Source organism: Eschrichtius robustus, chromosome 1 (genome assembly GCF_028021215.1).
Source record: "Eschrichtius robustus isolate mEscRob2 chromosome 1, mEscRob2.pri, whole genome shotgun sequence".
Classification (NCBI taxonomy): domain Eukaryota; kingdom Metazoa; phylum Chordata; class Mammalia; order Artiodactyla; family Eschrichtiidae; genus Eschrichtius; species Eschrichtius robustus.
In genome coordinates this window covers 63,174,395-63,190,557 of record NC_090824.1, presented here as the reverse complement: position 1 = coordinate 63,190,557, position 16,163 = coordinate 63,174,395, and the positions used below count along the sequence as shown (strand labels likewise).

General features: G+C 35.2%; 1 protein-coding gene across 4 annotated transcripts in view; it reads right to left on the bottom strand.

The window, feature by feature from the left end:
• The window catches only part of RALGAPA1 (Ral GTPase activating protein catalytic subunit alpha 1), a 222,410-nt gene that overhangs the window by 38,585 nt on the left and 167,662 nt on the right, over window positions 1-16,163 (bottom strand). For all 4 annotated transcript variants that reach the window (XM_068546053.1, XM_068546079.1, XM_068546070.1 and 1 more), the window contains exons 35-36: window positions 13,511-13,634; window positions 4,827-4,982 (exon numbers count right to left, since the gene is read on the bottom strand). In XM_068546053.1, coding sequence (XP_068402154.1) covers window positions 4,827-4,982; window positions 13,511-13,634 — 280 coding nt within the window. The remainder of the gene's footprint in view (window positions 1-4,826; window positions 4,983-13,510; window positions 13,635-16,163) is intronic.

Genomic DNA, 16,163 nt, shown 5'->3' with positions numbered 1-16,163 from the left:
CCAGTAGACCCGCCTTACAAGAAATGCCTTTTCAGAGGGAAGGAAAACAATATAGGAAAGAAATTCAGATCTACATATAGAAAGGAAGAGCATCAGAGAATCAATAATTGAAGGCAAAATAAAAATTTATTTTTCTTATTCTTAATTAATCTAACACATAACAGTTTGTTCAAGATTATAAATGGCAACAATGTATTTGATAATGTATGCTTATGTATACACATGGTTATGTGTAAGTGAAATAAATGATAGCAATGACACCAGGGATAGGAGGGAAGAATTAGGCATACTGTGCTATTATAAGGTACTTGCAGTGAACCAGTACAGTATTATTTGAAAGTGGACTTAGATTAGTTGTAAATGTATAGTACAAACTCTAGGGCAAGAACTGGAAAAAAATTTAAAAAGAAAAAAATATAAATGATATGCTAAGAAAGGAGAGAAGATGGAATCGTAAAATGCTCAATTATAACCACAAATGGCAGAAAAAATGTAAAATAATCCAATTATATTAATGATCACTTTAAATGTCAATGGTCCAAATACACAGAGATTGTCAGAGCGGATCAAAAAAAACAAGCCCCAACTGTGTGGGGCTTGAAACCAACTTTACAAGAAACCAACTTTAAATATAAAGATACATATAGATTAAAAGTAAAGGGATGGAGAAAGATATACCAGTGATACCACTAATAAGAAAGCAGGAGTAGCTATACTAATTTTAGACAGAGCACACTTCAGAGCAAGGAAAGTTATCAGGGATAAAGAGTGGCATAATCTAATGATTAAGAGGCCAGTATTCCAAGAAGACGTAACCAATCCTTAAGGTGTATATGCCTAACAACAGAGTGCCAAAATATGTGAGGCAAAAGCTGATAGAACTGCAAGGAAAATAAAAGAATCCACTATTATAGTTGGAGACTCTAATACCCCTCTCAGAAAAGGAGAGATCCAAGCAGGCAGAAAATTGGTAAGGATATAGTTGAACTCAACAGCTCCATCAATCAACTGAATATAATTGACATTCATAGACTATTTCATTCAACAATAGCAGATCACACATTCTTCCCAGATTCACATGGAACATTCACCAGATAGACTACATCTGGGCCATAAAACACACCTTAACAAATTTAAAAAAATAGAAATCATATGATGTCTGCTCTCAGACCACGATGGAATTAAACTAGAAATCAATAACAAAAAGATAGCTGGTAAAGCCCAAAATACTTGGAAATTGAACAACACAGTTCTAAGTAACACATGGGTCAAAGAATTCTCATGAGAAAATAAAAAATATTTTGAACCAAGTGAAAATGAAAAAGTTCTGGAAATGGATACTTGTGATGGTTGTACAACACTGTAAATGTACTTTATACCAAAGAACTATACATTTAAAAATGGTTAAAATGATAAATTTTGTTTTATATATATTTTTCCACAATAAAAAGATTTCTATACTTATAGATGAAATAAACTATTAGTGTTCAAGGTTTAATCCCTCAACATTCTCTAATAAATCCAGTACTTAAACATTTCACCATTTAAGGGTATAATTTTAATTAGAACTCAACCATTTAACAATTCTTAAATGGTGTTATCTCCAAAATTAATTTTGCTATGATAATGGATTGTTAAACATCCATTTCAGACTCTTCTTAAATAATTAAGGACAGACCTTTGTGACTGTTGTGAAGGAAATAAGAAATCTTACTTATTTGAGATATTTCTACAAAGGCTGCAGGAATAAAATTTCAAGTACCTTTTAACCATCAGGTTTAATATACTGAAGTAAAAATATCCTGATATAAGTTTCAGTAAAAAAAAATTTCAACAAAAAATGATATACTTTGTTCTGCTCTTAGATTTGCAATTGAAAATACTATTAATTTTAGACTCTTTTGAAAAGGAAATGAGGGTTTTCTTTTGCTCCGGGGTTTGAAAGTTGTATCCATGGAGCCATGAAAATGAGGATCACTGCCAAGTCCTAATGTTTAAAATAATTTATCTTTTTGCACTATACTCATAATTGCCTCTAATTTGAGTATGGCTTATTTTCATACAAATTTAAAATGAGGTGATGGAAGAAAGTGCTTAATTGAAGGTTTTTTAAAATTTTATTTTAACATCTTTATTGGAGTATAATTGCTTTACAATGGTGTGTTAGTTTCTGCTTTATAACAAAGTGAATCAGTTATACATATACATATGTTCCCATATCTCTTCCCTATTGCGTCTCCCTCCCTCCCAACCTCCCTATCCCACCCCTCTAGGTGATCACAAAGCACCAAGCTGATCTCCCTGTGCTATGCGGCTGCTTCCCACTAGCTATCTTACGTTTGGTAGTGTATATATGTCCATGCCGCTCTCTCACTTTGTCACAGCTTACCCTTCCCCCTCCCCGTATCCTCAAGTCCATTCTCTAGTAGGTCTGTGTCTTTATTTCTGTCTTACCCCTAGGTTCTTCATGACCTTTTTTTTTTTTCCTTAGATTCCATATATATGTGTTAGCATACGGTATTTGTTTTTCTCTTTCTGACTTACTTCACTCTGTATGACAGACCCTAGGTCCATCCACCTCACTACAAATATCTCAATTTCATTTCTTTTTATGGCTGAGTAATATTCCATTGTATATATGTGCCACATCTTCTTTATCCATTCATCCGATGATGGACACTTAGGTTGCTTCCATGTCCTGGCTATTGTAAACAGAGCTGCAATGAACATTGTGGTACATGACTCTTTTTGAATTATGGTTTTCTCAGGGTATATGCCCAGTAGTGGGATTGCTGGGTCATATGGTAGTTCTATTTGTAGTTTTTTAAGGAACCTCCATACTGTTTTCCATAGTGGCTGTATCAATTTACATTCCCACCAACAGTGCAAGAGTGTTCCCTTTTCTCCACACCCTCTCCAGCATTTATTGTTTCTAGAGTTTTTGATGATGGCCATTCTGACCGGTGTGACATGATATCTCGTTGTAGTTTTGATTTGCATTTCTCTAATGATTAATGATGTTGAGCATTCTTTCATGTGTTTGTTGGCAATCTGTATATTTTCTTTGGAGAAATGTCTATTTAGGTCTTCTGGCCATTTTTGGATTGGGTTGTTTGTTTTTTTGTTATTGAGCTGCATGAGCTGCTTGTAAATCTTGGGGATTAATCCTTTGTCAGTTGCTTCATTTGCAAATATTTTCTCCCATTCTGAGGGCTGTCTTTTGGTCTTGTTTATGGTTTCCTTTGCTGTGCAAAAGCTTTTCAGTTTCATTAGGTCCCATTTGTTTATTTTTGTTTTTATTTCCATTTCTCTAGGAGGTGGGTCAAAAAGGATCTTGCTGTGATTTATGTCATAGAGTGTTCTGCCTATGTTTTCCTCTAAGAGTTTGATAGTGTCTGGCCTTACATTTAGGTCTTTAATCCATTTTGAGTTTATTTTTGTGTATGGTGTTAGGGAGTGTTCTAATTTCATACTTTTACATGTACCTGTCCAGTTTTCCCAGCACCACTTATTGAAGAGGCTGTCTTTTCTCCACTGTATATTCTTGCCTCCTTTATCAAAGATAAGGTGACCATATGTGCGTGGGTTTATCTCTGGGCTTTCTATCCTGTTCCATTGATCTATATTTCTGTTTTTGTGCCAGTACCATACTGTCTTGATTACTGTAGCTAATTGAAGTTTTAACGAAGTTTTTACTCCAATCCAACTCTTCACCATTTTCTTGTCAGTATTCATGTCTCATTCTGTACTTCTAAAAACCACATGCCAAGATATTCTATAGCAAATCTGTTACTAAATATACTTACTTTCCTACACATCAATTACCTCCACCTTTACTACACATTCCAATCTAATCAGCATCCATATATTAGTTGTTCTAACCATTACTCATTTAGTAGGCAATTTCTAACAGTATTCTAAAATGTAAACAAAAGGCATCAAGGGTACTGAATCAATCTTACAAAATATTTGAGAGGAATTCTGAAGTTCCTTTTCAAAAGAGTATAAGGATAACACTGTTTTCATAGGCTATTAATGAAGTGTGAAGAGATTCGATATCAGGCAACATGATAACAGAGTATCAAGTAAAATGATCTATGATATTAAGTTGGTTACATTCAGCAGTAGTTTTGAATAAACTGAGGAGTAGGAAGAAGAAGAGAAGATAAAGAAATGTTGGACAAGGTTTCACTTTAAGAAAATGTTTCTCCCTAAAAAAATTAAACATGGATTGGACACACACAACTTTATTCTGAGGTATGTCTGTGTCACTAGAGTGATTTTTGAATGCTGGTGCTGGCTACAGCAAAATGGTGGTGTAGGTTTTAAAAGACATGGGCCATCAAAACCATTCCACTATATCTCTCATAAATATTCTAAGGCAGTAAAATCTATTTTAATGAATTAATGCTTATTTTATCTGCTATATTAGTTTTAGTTAAAATTTATGAGAGAGCATGTTATATTTTAAGTGATTTGTAATAATTTACATTTTAATTTTTTTCCTCTCCCTCAATCAATATAAACGTTATATCTCTGTGTGTGGGGTCTTGAATTATAATTTCACCAATCTGAACATATACAGAAGTTTTTCAATTTGTCAGATGCCCATTTTCTTGAAGGCAAATGCTTTGTTAAGACTATTAACTTTCAATCATATCATTAAGGAAAACAGAGTTTACTCTGCAACAATACTGTTTCTGAAGACACTACTGGGTGAAGAATGGAGTACTCAGAAATAGTTCTTGATCAATTAGATGACTTGCTTACATATTTTATGTATTACTAAGATTTTAACTCTGAGCACTTTTTTTCTTAGCACTTACTTTTTTGGTCAAAGAGTCATCAGAATCAGAAGGCATTCTTGTTGATACGTGAAATATTACTTCAACTGTAGAGGTAGCAAAATATGGTGTGGTCAATCCAGTGCTTTTATTTCTTTGTAGTCCTCCCATGAAACCGCAATGGTTTGTAAGATTTACCTAGAAGCAATGAAAAGACACATAATATTAATTAACAAAACAAAACTAAAAACCTCACTATGGAAAAAGACTCAAATTTCTCACTTTGCAAAACACATGAGGAATGAAGTCTTCTGCATGTTATCAACTATGGCTTGACCCAGAATTATTAGTTAGAGCTATTCAATTCACACTGGTAGATTTTCTTAAGTATTTGAGGGTCCCTAATTAGCAGGAACTAATTAGCAAAGAAATCAATCGCTGTGCACTATGCATCTCTTGTTAGGTTACGAGGTGCTAAATGGTAACGGCTGTGGGAGACGCCGAGGGCAGAGAGTAGAAACCAAGTGGCAAAAATCAAGACTGGAAATGATTTGGGGATAAGTTAAAACAGTAATGTCACTTTGATAAAATGATTAATTGTGTCATATTTACTCATCGAAATTGGCTTCCTAATTATTAGTACCTATCATAGCCCAGAACAAAAATACAAAAATGTAGAACTTAACTACACTTCAAATGCATTAAAAAAACTACAAATTAATCCGTGCAAAGTCTTTTAAATCTCCTTTTTTCCTGATTATAAATATGATATATTTACTATCAGGGTCGTTGCACTGGACGATATCCCCTGGACTTGTTTGATGCACAGAAGCCAGCAACTTGTGTTCATTGTAGAAAATCAAAGAAATATTGTAAAGAAAAAACAAAATTTAAACACTGCTTGTATCACTCCATTCAGAGAAACCAGATATGCACCTGCTTGTAAAAAACAAAATATAAATATGTGAAAAAGTGGAAACCTATAAAAACAAATTTCTGCACCGTGTGAACTGAACACATCCCAACTATCAATATCAGTTACTAATGGCTGAATGTATGAATAACAAGTTAGTTTTTATGCCATTACTACAAGATTTCCTCAATCATTTATATTTTAAATTTATTTTTTAACTCAGTAATACATTCATACAATTAAAAGTTCAAAAGATACAGCAAAATTTTTCCTTCCATATCTCTCATCTCTAGCTACTCAGTTCCACTCCAAGAAAGCAATTTAAGTATGCTTCCAAAAATGTTCTCTATATACAAATAAATTTTTAAAGGTATGTATGCACATATACACATGTATGTATGTACACATGTGCACACACAACACGGATACACAATGTTCTGCACCTTGCTTTTTTGCGTTTAAAATACCTTGAAAAATACTCCTTATTAGTAAGTAAAGAGCCTTCTTATTTTTTTTTCATGGCTTCACAGAAGTCCCTTTTCTTGATGTACAATAATTTAACTAGCGCTCTACTTGACGGATATTTAGGCTTTCCCAATCTTTTGCTATCACAGTCAATGCTACGATGAATAACACTGAACACATGTCATGCTGCATTTGTGAAAGTAGATCTGTAGGACAGATAGTCAAAAGTGGAAATGTAAGTCAAAGGGCATGTGCACTTCTAATTTTGAAACCGACTACCAAATTGCTCTCCATAGATGGTACCAACAGTGCATGAGAGTGCCTGTTTCCCTCATATGCTCTCAAATATATTATCAAACTTTATGACCTTTGCTAATCTGTTAGGTTAAAAAATGGTATCTTAGTATATATTTTTGTTCTGTTTTGTTTTAGTGAGAAAGTTATTTACTTTCAGGTCAATTCTCTGATTATGTAAAGGAGAAAGTCTCAGTTTAGTGCTCCTTTGCTATAAATAATTCTGTAACAGTTGCAGATCTCTATTTTTTAATTAAATGTTTTATCTGGAGGTAATTATAGATTTACACAAAGTTTTAAGAAATAATAGAGAGCCTATGTAACCTTTACCCAGATTGCCCAATGCAAATTCATATTATAACCAGGATACTGATATTGACATGATTCAGAGACAACATTTTCATCACCACAAGGATTCCGTGTTGCCCTGTTACATGAGCAACACTCACTTCCGTCCTACCCTGCCCTCCTTTTTAACCCCTGGCAATCACCAACCTGTTCTTTACTACTAAAACTGTCATTCCAAGAATGTTATATAAGTGGAATTATATGGCATGTAACCTTTCCAAGCATTTGGAGATTTTGCCATTATCTTTCTGTTCATGATTTCAAGTTTGATCCTACTGTATATGGAGAAAACACTGTATGATTTCAATGCTTTTAAACTTGCTGAAGTTTGTTTTAATGGCCCATATATGGCCTATCTTGGTATATGTTCCATGGGCACTTGAAAATAATATGCATTATGGTATTGGTGGGTGGAGTGTTCTATAAATGGCAATTAGATCCTGTTGGTTGGTGGTGGTGTTGAGTCCTTCTATATACTTGCTGATTTTCTGTCTACTACTTTCAGTTGTTGAGAGGGGGGTGAAATCTCCATTTATAATTGTGAATTTGTCTATTTCTTCTTTCAGTTCTATCAGCTTTGCTTCACATATTTTGCAGTTCTGTTGTTTGCTGCACACACATTTAGGATTGTTAAGTCTTCTTAGTGGACTGACCCTTTTATCACTGTTATATAATGTCCCCCCATCTCTGGTAGTTTTCTTGCTCTGAAGCCTACCTTATGTAATATTAATTCAGCCACTCTGGCATTCCTTTGATTAAGGTTTGCACAATATAATTTTTTCTATCCATTTACTTTCTACCAGCCTATATTGTTATATTTGAAGTGAGTTTCTTTTACAAAGCACATAGGTGAGTCACGTTTTTTAATCCACTCTGCCACTTTTATTTTTTTATAATTATTTATTTATTTATTTTTGGCTATGTTGGGTCTTCATTGCTGCATGCGGGCTTCCTCTAGTTGTGGCGAGCGGGGGCTACTCTTCGTTGCGGTGCGTGGGCTTCTCATTGCGGTGGCTTCTCCTGCTGTGGAGCACGGGCTCTAGGTGCACGGGCTTCAGTAGTTGTGGCTTGCGGGCTCCAGAGCACAGGCTCAGTAGTTGTGGCGTACGGGCTTAGTTGCTCCGTGGCATGTGGGATCTTCCTGGCCCAGGGCTCGAACCCGTGTCCCTTGCACTGGCAGGCGGATTCTTAACCACTGCGCCACTAGGGAAGCCCCACTCTGCCAATTTTTAATTGGTATATTTACATCATTCATATTTCTTGTAATGACTGATACATTAGAGCTTAAGCTCACCATTTTATTTTTTGTTTTCTGTTTATTTTCTCTGTTTTATTTTTCTTGCCCCCTATGGGTTACTTGAACATATTCTAGAATTCCATTTTTATTTATCATTTTTTGAGTGTACTTTTGTTATATGTTTTTTACTGGTTGTTCTTGGTATTATACTATATGTACATACCTTATCACAGTCTACTGATGTTGTCATTTTACCAGTTTGAGTGAAATATAGAAACCCTACCTCACTTTATGTCCTTTTACCCTCCCTTGTTTGTAATATAATTGCCATTAATATTTTCATGGCATTACATTTATTTATTTATTTTTTTGCAGCATGCAGGATCTTAGTTCCCCGACCAAGGATCGAACCCGTGCCCCTGGTATTGGGAGCGTGAAGTCTTAACCACTGGACTGCCAGGGAAGTCCCTGGCATTACATTTAGAAACACATCAGGTAGTAAAATAATTTTTGCATCAACCATCAAACATAATTAAGAAAACTCAAGAGGAGAAGTAAATTTAGTGTATTTACCCATATTTTTTTCTTTCCATGCTCTTTCTTCCTGATGTTCCAAAGTTCCTGCTATCATTGCATTTCTGTTAACAGAACTTCTATCAGTGGTTCTTTTAGGGCACGTCTGCTGGCAACAAATTCTCTAAGTTTTCCTTCATCTGAGAATGTTGTGCTTCATTCCTTAGCTAACTACAGGATTCTGGGTTGACAGTTTTTTTCTTTTAACACTTGAAAAATATTATGTCACCTCCTCTGGCCACCACAGTTTCTGATGAGAAATTCACTATCATTCTAATCGTACCCATATAGATAGGTACAAGTTTCCTCTGGATACTTCTGAAATTTTTTTGCCTTTAGTTTTCAGAAGTTTAATTATGATGTGTCTTAGTATGGATCTCTTTCCATATATCCTATTTGGTTTTCACCAGGTTCTTCAATCTGTAGCTTTATTAGCTTTATTTCTCTTGCCAAATTCGGGAAGTTCTCAACATTCTCTCTCAAAGTAGTTTTCAGACCCAATCTCTTTATCCTCTCCTTCTGGGACTCACAATAACAGGAATGTTAGATTTTTTGTCATAGTCCCACAGGTCTGTTCATTGCTCTGTTCACCGTCTTTATGTCTATTCTCTCTCTGCTGTCCAGATTAACTTTTACTGTTCTAGGCTCCAATTTACTAATTCTTTCTGTACCCTCATTTCCACCTGACTCTGTTGCTGGGCCAATCTACTGAGTTTTTTATTTCAGTTATTGTATTTTCAATTCTAAAATTTCCATTTATCTTGTATTTCTTTGCACAAACTTTCTATTTTTCAGTTGTTTCAACTGTGTTCCTAATTGCTTGTTGAAGCATTTCTAATATAGTCACTTTAAAATCTTTGTCATCTTGGTGTTGGCATCTATTGCCTTCTTTTCATTCAGTTTGAGACCTTCCTGGTTCTTGGTATAATTTTTGGTTGAAGCCTGGACATTTTCATATTACAAGACCATGAATCTTACTTAAACCTTCTGTTTTAGTTGGCTGTTTTGCGACACAGCTCCAGAGAAGCGGGGGCTTTCAGCCTCATTATGGCCAGGTGGAGGTAGGAGTTCTGACTTCCTTTGTGGTAGCCACTGACACAGCAGTGGAGGTGGTCTCATCATCACTGGGTGATGGTAAAGGGCCTAATTCTCCACTAGACCTCCTCTGACTCCAGTGTAGAGGGGGAGGGGCACCTCATTATGCCTGGGTGGGGCCGAAATTCCAGGTTCCTCATGTAGTCTCCACTGACACTGTGGTGTTAGACATGGATGGGGGACTTGTTACCAGTTGGCAGAGATGAAACTCTTAGCTTTCTGTTTGGTCTTCTCTGATACTATCTTACTCCAGGGTGATGTTCGGGATGCCTCATTATAGTCATTTATTTATTGACTGATTGATTGATTTTTGGCTGCGTTGGGTCTTCATTGCTGCACACGGGCTTTCTCTAGTTGCGGTGAGCGGGCTTCTCATTGCAGTGGCTTCTCTTGTTGCGGAGCATGGGCTCTAGGCGCATGGGCTTCAGTAGTTGTGGCACGTGGGCTCAGTAGCTGTGGCTCGCAGGCTCTAGAGCGCAGGCTCAGTAGTTGTGGTCCAGAGGCTTAGTTGGTCCGCGGCATGTGGAATCTTCCCAAACCAGGGCTCGAACCCGTGTCCCCTGCACTGGCAGGTGGATTCTTAACCACTGTGCCACCAGGGAATTCCCCTCATTATAGTCTTGTAAGGGTAGAAGTCTAGGCTTCCTAACCCACTTTTGTTGTCAGGGGTGGGGATGAGGGTCACAGTATTTTCTATGGTGTTTGGTTGGCGTAGAGCAGTTACTGTTTAAATGTTTTCTATCTTTCCAGGTTGCTCCTTTCCTGATCCTTTGGTTAGAGTGGGCTTTTGTTGGGGTTTTTTTTGTCCTGCGCTTGTTGATATTTCTAGGTTGCTGGCTTCTTCAACTCCAAGTCCAAGATATATGAGGCAAAAAGAAAACCTGAGAACTCACCATCATGTCATTCCTTGGTCCTGAAGTCCTGTTGGTCTATCTTCTTTTCTCCACCTTTCAGAGTCTTCTTATGTTTGTTTTACATGTAATGTCCAGGGTTTTTGTTGTACTTAGTGTGAGGAATAGGGAGAGTGTATCTACTTGATCTTCCCAGAAGTGAGAGTTCCCATTGCACAACTTAGTAGACTTTAGTATATTCACAGATAAGTACAATCATCACTACAGTCAATTTTATAACATTTTCATCACTTAAAAAGAAACACTATATACCCTTTAGCTGTCACTATAATATTCCCTCATCCTTGCAACCAGACCTAAGCAACCAATAATGTGCTTTACATAGCTATATAATACCTCTTGTAGATATTTCATATAAATGGATACATGATGTTTGTGACTGGTTTCTTTCATTTACCATGTTTCTAAGGTACATCCACACTGTAGCACATGTCAGTACTTCACTCCTCTTTATGGCTAAATACCATTACGTGGATATACCACATTATGTTTATCCATCTGAATAATGCTGCTATAAATATTCATGTAAAAGTTGTTGTGCAGACATACATTTGCATTCCCCTTGGGTATATACCTAAAAGTGGAACTTCTGGTCATATTCAATGATTTACTGTTTGATGAGCTGCCAGATCATTTTCCACAGTGGCTGCACCATTTCACATTCCTACTAGCAGTATATGAGGGTTCAGATTACTCTGAATCCTAGCCTACAGTTGTTATTACCTGACTTTTTGATTCTAGCCAACCTAATGGGTATGAAGTGGTATCTCACTGTGATTTTGATTTCCATTTCTCTGATAATGATGTCGAACATTTTTTCATGTACTTACTGATGATCTGTGTATCTTCTTTGGAAAAATGTTTATTCCGATCCTTTGGCCATTTTTAAGTTGGGTTGCCTTCTAATTATTGATTTGGATGAGTTCTTTGTATATTTTAGATACAAGTCCCTTATCACATATATGACTTGCAACTATTTTCTCCAATTCTGTGGGTTATCTTTTCACTTTGTTAGCGGTGTCCTTTGATGCACGAAAGTTTAAATTTTGATGAAGTCCAATTTATTTATTTTCCTTTGTTGCTCATGTTTTAGTGTCATATCTAAGAATACCTTTTGTTAGTTATGTCTCAATAAAGCTGGAAAAAAAGAATCCACTGCCAAATTCAAGGTCATAAAGATTTACCCCTATATTGTCTTCTAAGAATTTTACAATTTTAGCTCTTACATTTAGGTCTTTGATCCATTTTGAGTTAATTTTTGTATATAGTGTGAGGTAAGATTCCAACTTCATTCTTTTGCTTGCAGCTATCCAGCTACTCCAACACCATCTGTTGAAAGGACTTTCTCCACTGGATGGTCTTGGCACCCTTGTTGAAAATCAGTTGACAACAGACGTGTGGGTTTATTTCTGGAATCTCAATTCTATTTCATTAATTGATACATGTATCCTTAGTGCAAGTAACTCGCTGTTTGATGAGAGCTGCTTTGTACTAAGTTTTGAAATCAGGAAGTGTGAGTACTCCTAATTTGTTCTTTTTCAAATGTCCCTTGCTTTTACTAATACTTTTCTAGTTTGTTTTTTTAACAGGACATATATTTATAACATTTCTTTACACTTTCCAAACCACTTTGACAGACATAATTTCAAATGAACTTCATATTATATATATGTTGGGTAAAAAAGCATACTGCTTTTGACAAATAAGCAAAAGGCCAAGAGAGCTCAAGTAACTCAGTGAAATAGCAGGTTAGATCAGCTATAAAAATACTTATTGAATGCTAAAGGTTTATGCATTGGATACTGTGCAAGGACTGGGATTTAAAAAGAAAAACCAGGAAGATGAAAGAGCCTGCCCTCTAGGAACTTACAGTCTAGTGCAGTGGTCTTCAATAATTTTGCTCACGTACTCTCTACAAGAATATTGAGAAACTATGTATTAAATTGACAACTACGATGAAAATTGTCATCATAAGTTTAAGCTGTTACAAAAGATACAATTTCCAGTATACTGTATGTTATATCTATATACTTTAAATATATTTTCATCAAAATCTTAGAGCACAAATTTGGCTAATATATACAAAATGTCTGCTATTAATGACAAATCAATCAGCCACATCAAATTCACTTTCTGTTAGAACATGTCTGACTCATAATTTTACAATTTAAATAAACATACTAATACAAATCTCTATGACAAACACCTCACTTCTGAGTTATAATTCTAAGATAGACAGATTTGGTTCAGGAACTTCAACATGAGTTGGCTGCCGGGATGACATAAAGTACAGCACCTTTCAATATTTCCTGCTTTGCCATTAGAGACACTCTCTCTCAGGAACATGCCCTCTTGAATGAACTGTCCCTTTTTTGGTGCCAAACCTTCCAGGGCAATGTAGGATTCAGGTGAGTAACAGGTATGCCTTTCTTTTACAAAGACGAAGAACAGAAAAGGAGAGGCAAGAGACTGTAGAAGGGTTCCCAGGAATTAATTGTAGTAAAGTTGAGGATCTAGAAACTTATCTCCTCAAAACTAATCTAGCCGACATGCCCCCTAGAATCCTTGGGATAGCCCTAGGATATTCATATCTTCGTTTGAAGATCACTAGTCCAGCGGTCGGTCACAACTGTGAGGAAAATCCAGATCTTTTAAGTCTATGAGTTTAGCACACTCTGACAATACAGTGAATGATAAAACAGTCAAAAATTTTCCAAGTCCCAACTGTTGCTGTCTTTGTAGATGAGATATAAGGCAGAAACAATATCAAACCCATTGTTATGTTGTTGAGTCTCCAAAAATAATGCTTCTAAAATAAGCTAGAAAGGAAAAGAAAACCACTCCTTCCAAATAGAAATAAAATGATATTTGTATAATTTAAAAACAATACCTCCCAACCAAGACCAGCTACAAAATCTTCATATGCTTGACTTCCTCCTGTATTGGTGAGAATGGAATGTTTGTCTTCTTGTCCTTCAGCAACATAAAATACTGCAATCTTGTGCGTCTCTCGGCTATAAAACAAAAGATTTCACCATTCACTTAATCATTAATTTATCCATTCATTCATCCAATAATTAACTTCTAAATATGTGGCAATAAAAAGATGGAAATGAATTAAACCTTATAATCTACTAAGGGAGACGAGTAATTATAAGTAAAAAATTATAAAAGTTACAAAATTGCACTCGGAACAGAAGAAAAGGATGATTACTTCTGACTGAGAAACAGAGAGAAACTTAAAGGAGAAGGTAATATTAAGCTGGGTGAAGGTAAGTAAGACTTGACAAATGAAGGAGAGAAAGTATCAGGAAAGACACACAGGTGTGAATGCACAAAGCATCTAAAGAGCTACCTGTTGTGCAATGTGGCTGAATCCCAGAGTTAAAGGGACCGTGTTTTAGAAATAAAATTAAGGAGGAGTACAGAGATGAGTGAGAAATGATCCATTTCTCCAAAGTACTTATAAGAAATGTATACACAAATATTATAAAACTGTATGGAGTAACTGACAAGTTCTTAGACATTTTAGTTTTAGTTCTCCCTGAAACTAAAAATGCTCATAAAAGCAAATTTCTTGTATGAAATTTGGCTTTCCAAGCTAACTAGAAAATAAACAATGACCCAAGCAAACAACAACCACCAACGTACTTCTGATTCAAAGACACAAAGTAGAAAGTAAAAGAAATAGAGGAAGATGCTATGCAAACAGTAACCAAGAGGGCCAGCGTAGCTATGTTAATATTAAACTTGTAAATAAAAATGTTATAGGTAGTTCACAGAGAGACATCCTGGGGTGGAGTGGGGGTTGGTTTGGGTAGGTGGGGTTCCTTTTTCCTTTCTGTGTATGTCATTAATCTGACAATTCTCACTCCTCCCCACTGGCCTGTCCCCATTCCTCGTATTTGTACGGTTCAAGCAATAAAGACACTCATTTCAGGAAAAAAAAAGTTATAAAAGGTAAAGATATATTTCATAATGTTAAAGGTCCTTATAACAGGAAGATGTGAAAATTAAAAACATATGCACCCAACAACAGAGCTTCAAAATACATGAAGCAAAATCAGACAGAATTGAAGGCAGAAATAGCTATTTCTATAATCACAGCTGGAGACTTCAATACCTCACTTTCAATAATGGACAAACAACTAAGAGAATATCAACAAGGAAACAGAAGACTTGAATAATAGTATAAACATACCTAAAGAACACTCCACCCAACAGTAGCAGAAAAACACATTCTCCTCAAGCAAACCTGGAATATCTTTCAGGATAGACCATATGGTAGGCCACAGAACAAGCCTCAATACATTTGAAATAACTGAAACCATGCAAAGTATGTTTTCTAATCATAATAGAATAAAATTAGAAATCAATAAAATAAGAAAATTTACAAATATGTAGAAACGAAAAGATGTACTCCTAAATAAGTGATAAGTCAAAGAATAAATCTCAAGGGAAATTAGAAAAAAAAACTTAGAGATGAATGAAAATGAAAATATAATACAACAAAACTGATGGCATGCAGGTAAGGCAGGGCGCATTGGTAAATTTATGGACATAAATGCCTATATTAAAAAAAAGAAAAAGATCTCACATCAAAAACTAAACCTTCCACCTTAAGAAACTAGAAAAAGAAGAGCAACTAAACTCAAAGCAAGCAGAAAGAGGACAATAATAAAGACTAGTGTGGAAATAAAATGAAACAGAACAGAAAAACAGGAGAAAAATTTTAAATTGGTTCTTTGAGATGTTAAACAAAATCAACCTATAGCCAGAATGAGCAAGAAAAAAAAGACTCAATTTACTAAAATCAGGAATGAAAGGAGAGACATCACTACATACCGTATAGAAACAAAAAGGATTATTAAGGAATACTATCAACAATTGTATGCCCAAAATTAGATAATTAGATTAAACGGACAAATTCTTAGAAAGACACAAATTATTAAAACCAACTCAAGGGAAAACAGGATATCAGAATAGTTCAATAACAACTAAACAAACTGAATTAGTAATCTGATTGAAAAGGAAGTAGTAAAACTACTTCCACTTGCAGATGAGATGATTCTGTGTATAGAAAATCCTAAGGAATCCACTAAAAAGCTATTAGAGCGAATAAATGACTTCAGAAAGGATTCAGGATATAATATCAACATACGAAAATCAACTGTATTTTTATAAACTAACATGAACAATCCAAAAACAAAATTAAGAAAGCTATTTCTTTTATAACAGCATCAAAAATAATAAAAATACTTAGGTATATATTTAACAAAAGTACACAACTTATACTCTGAAAGCTACATTGTTGAAAAAAACTGAAGATCTTAAAAAAAAATCCCATATTCATGGACTGAAAAACTTAATATTGTTAAGATAATATTTCCCAAATTGATCTACAAATTTAATGCAAGTGCTACCAAAGTCCCAGCTCCCTTTTTTTGTAGAAATTGATAAGCTGATCCTAAAATTCACAGGAAAATGCAAAAAATCCCAAACAGCCAAAATAATCTTGAAAAAGAAGAACAAAGTCAGAGGAC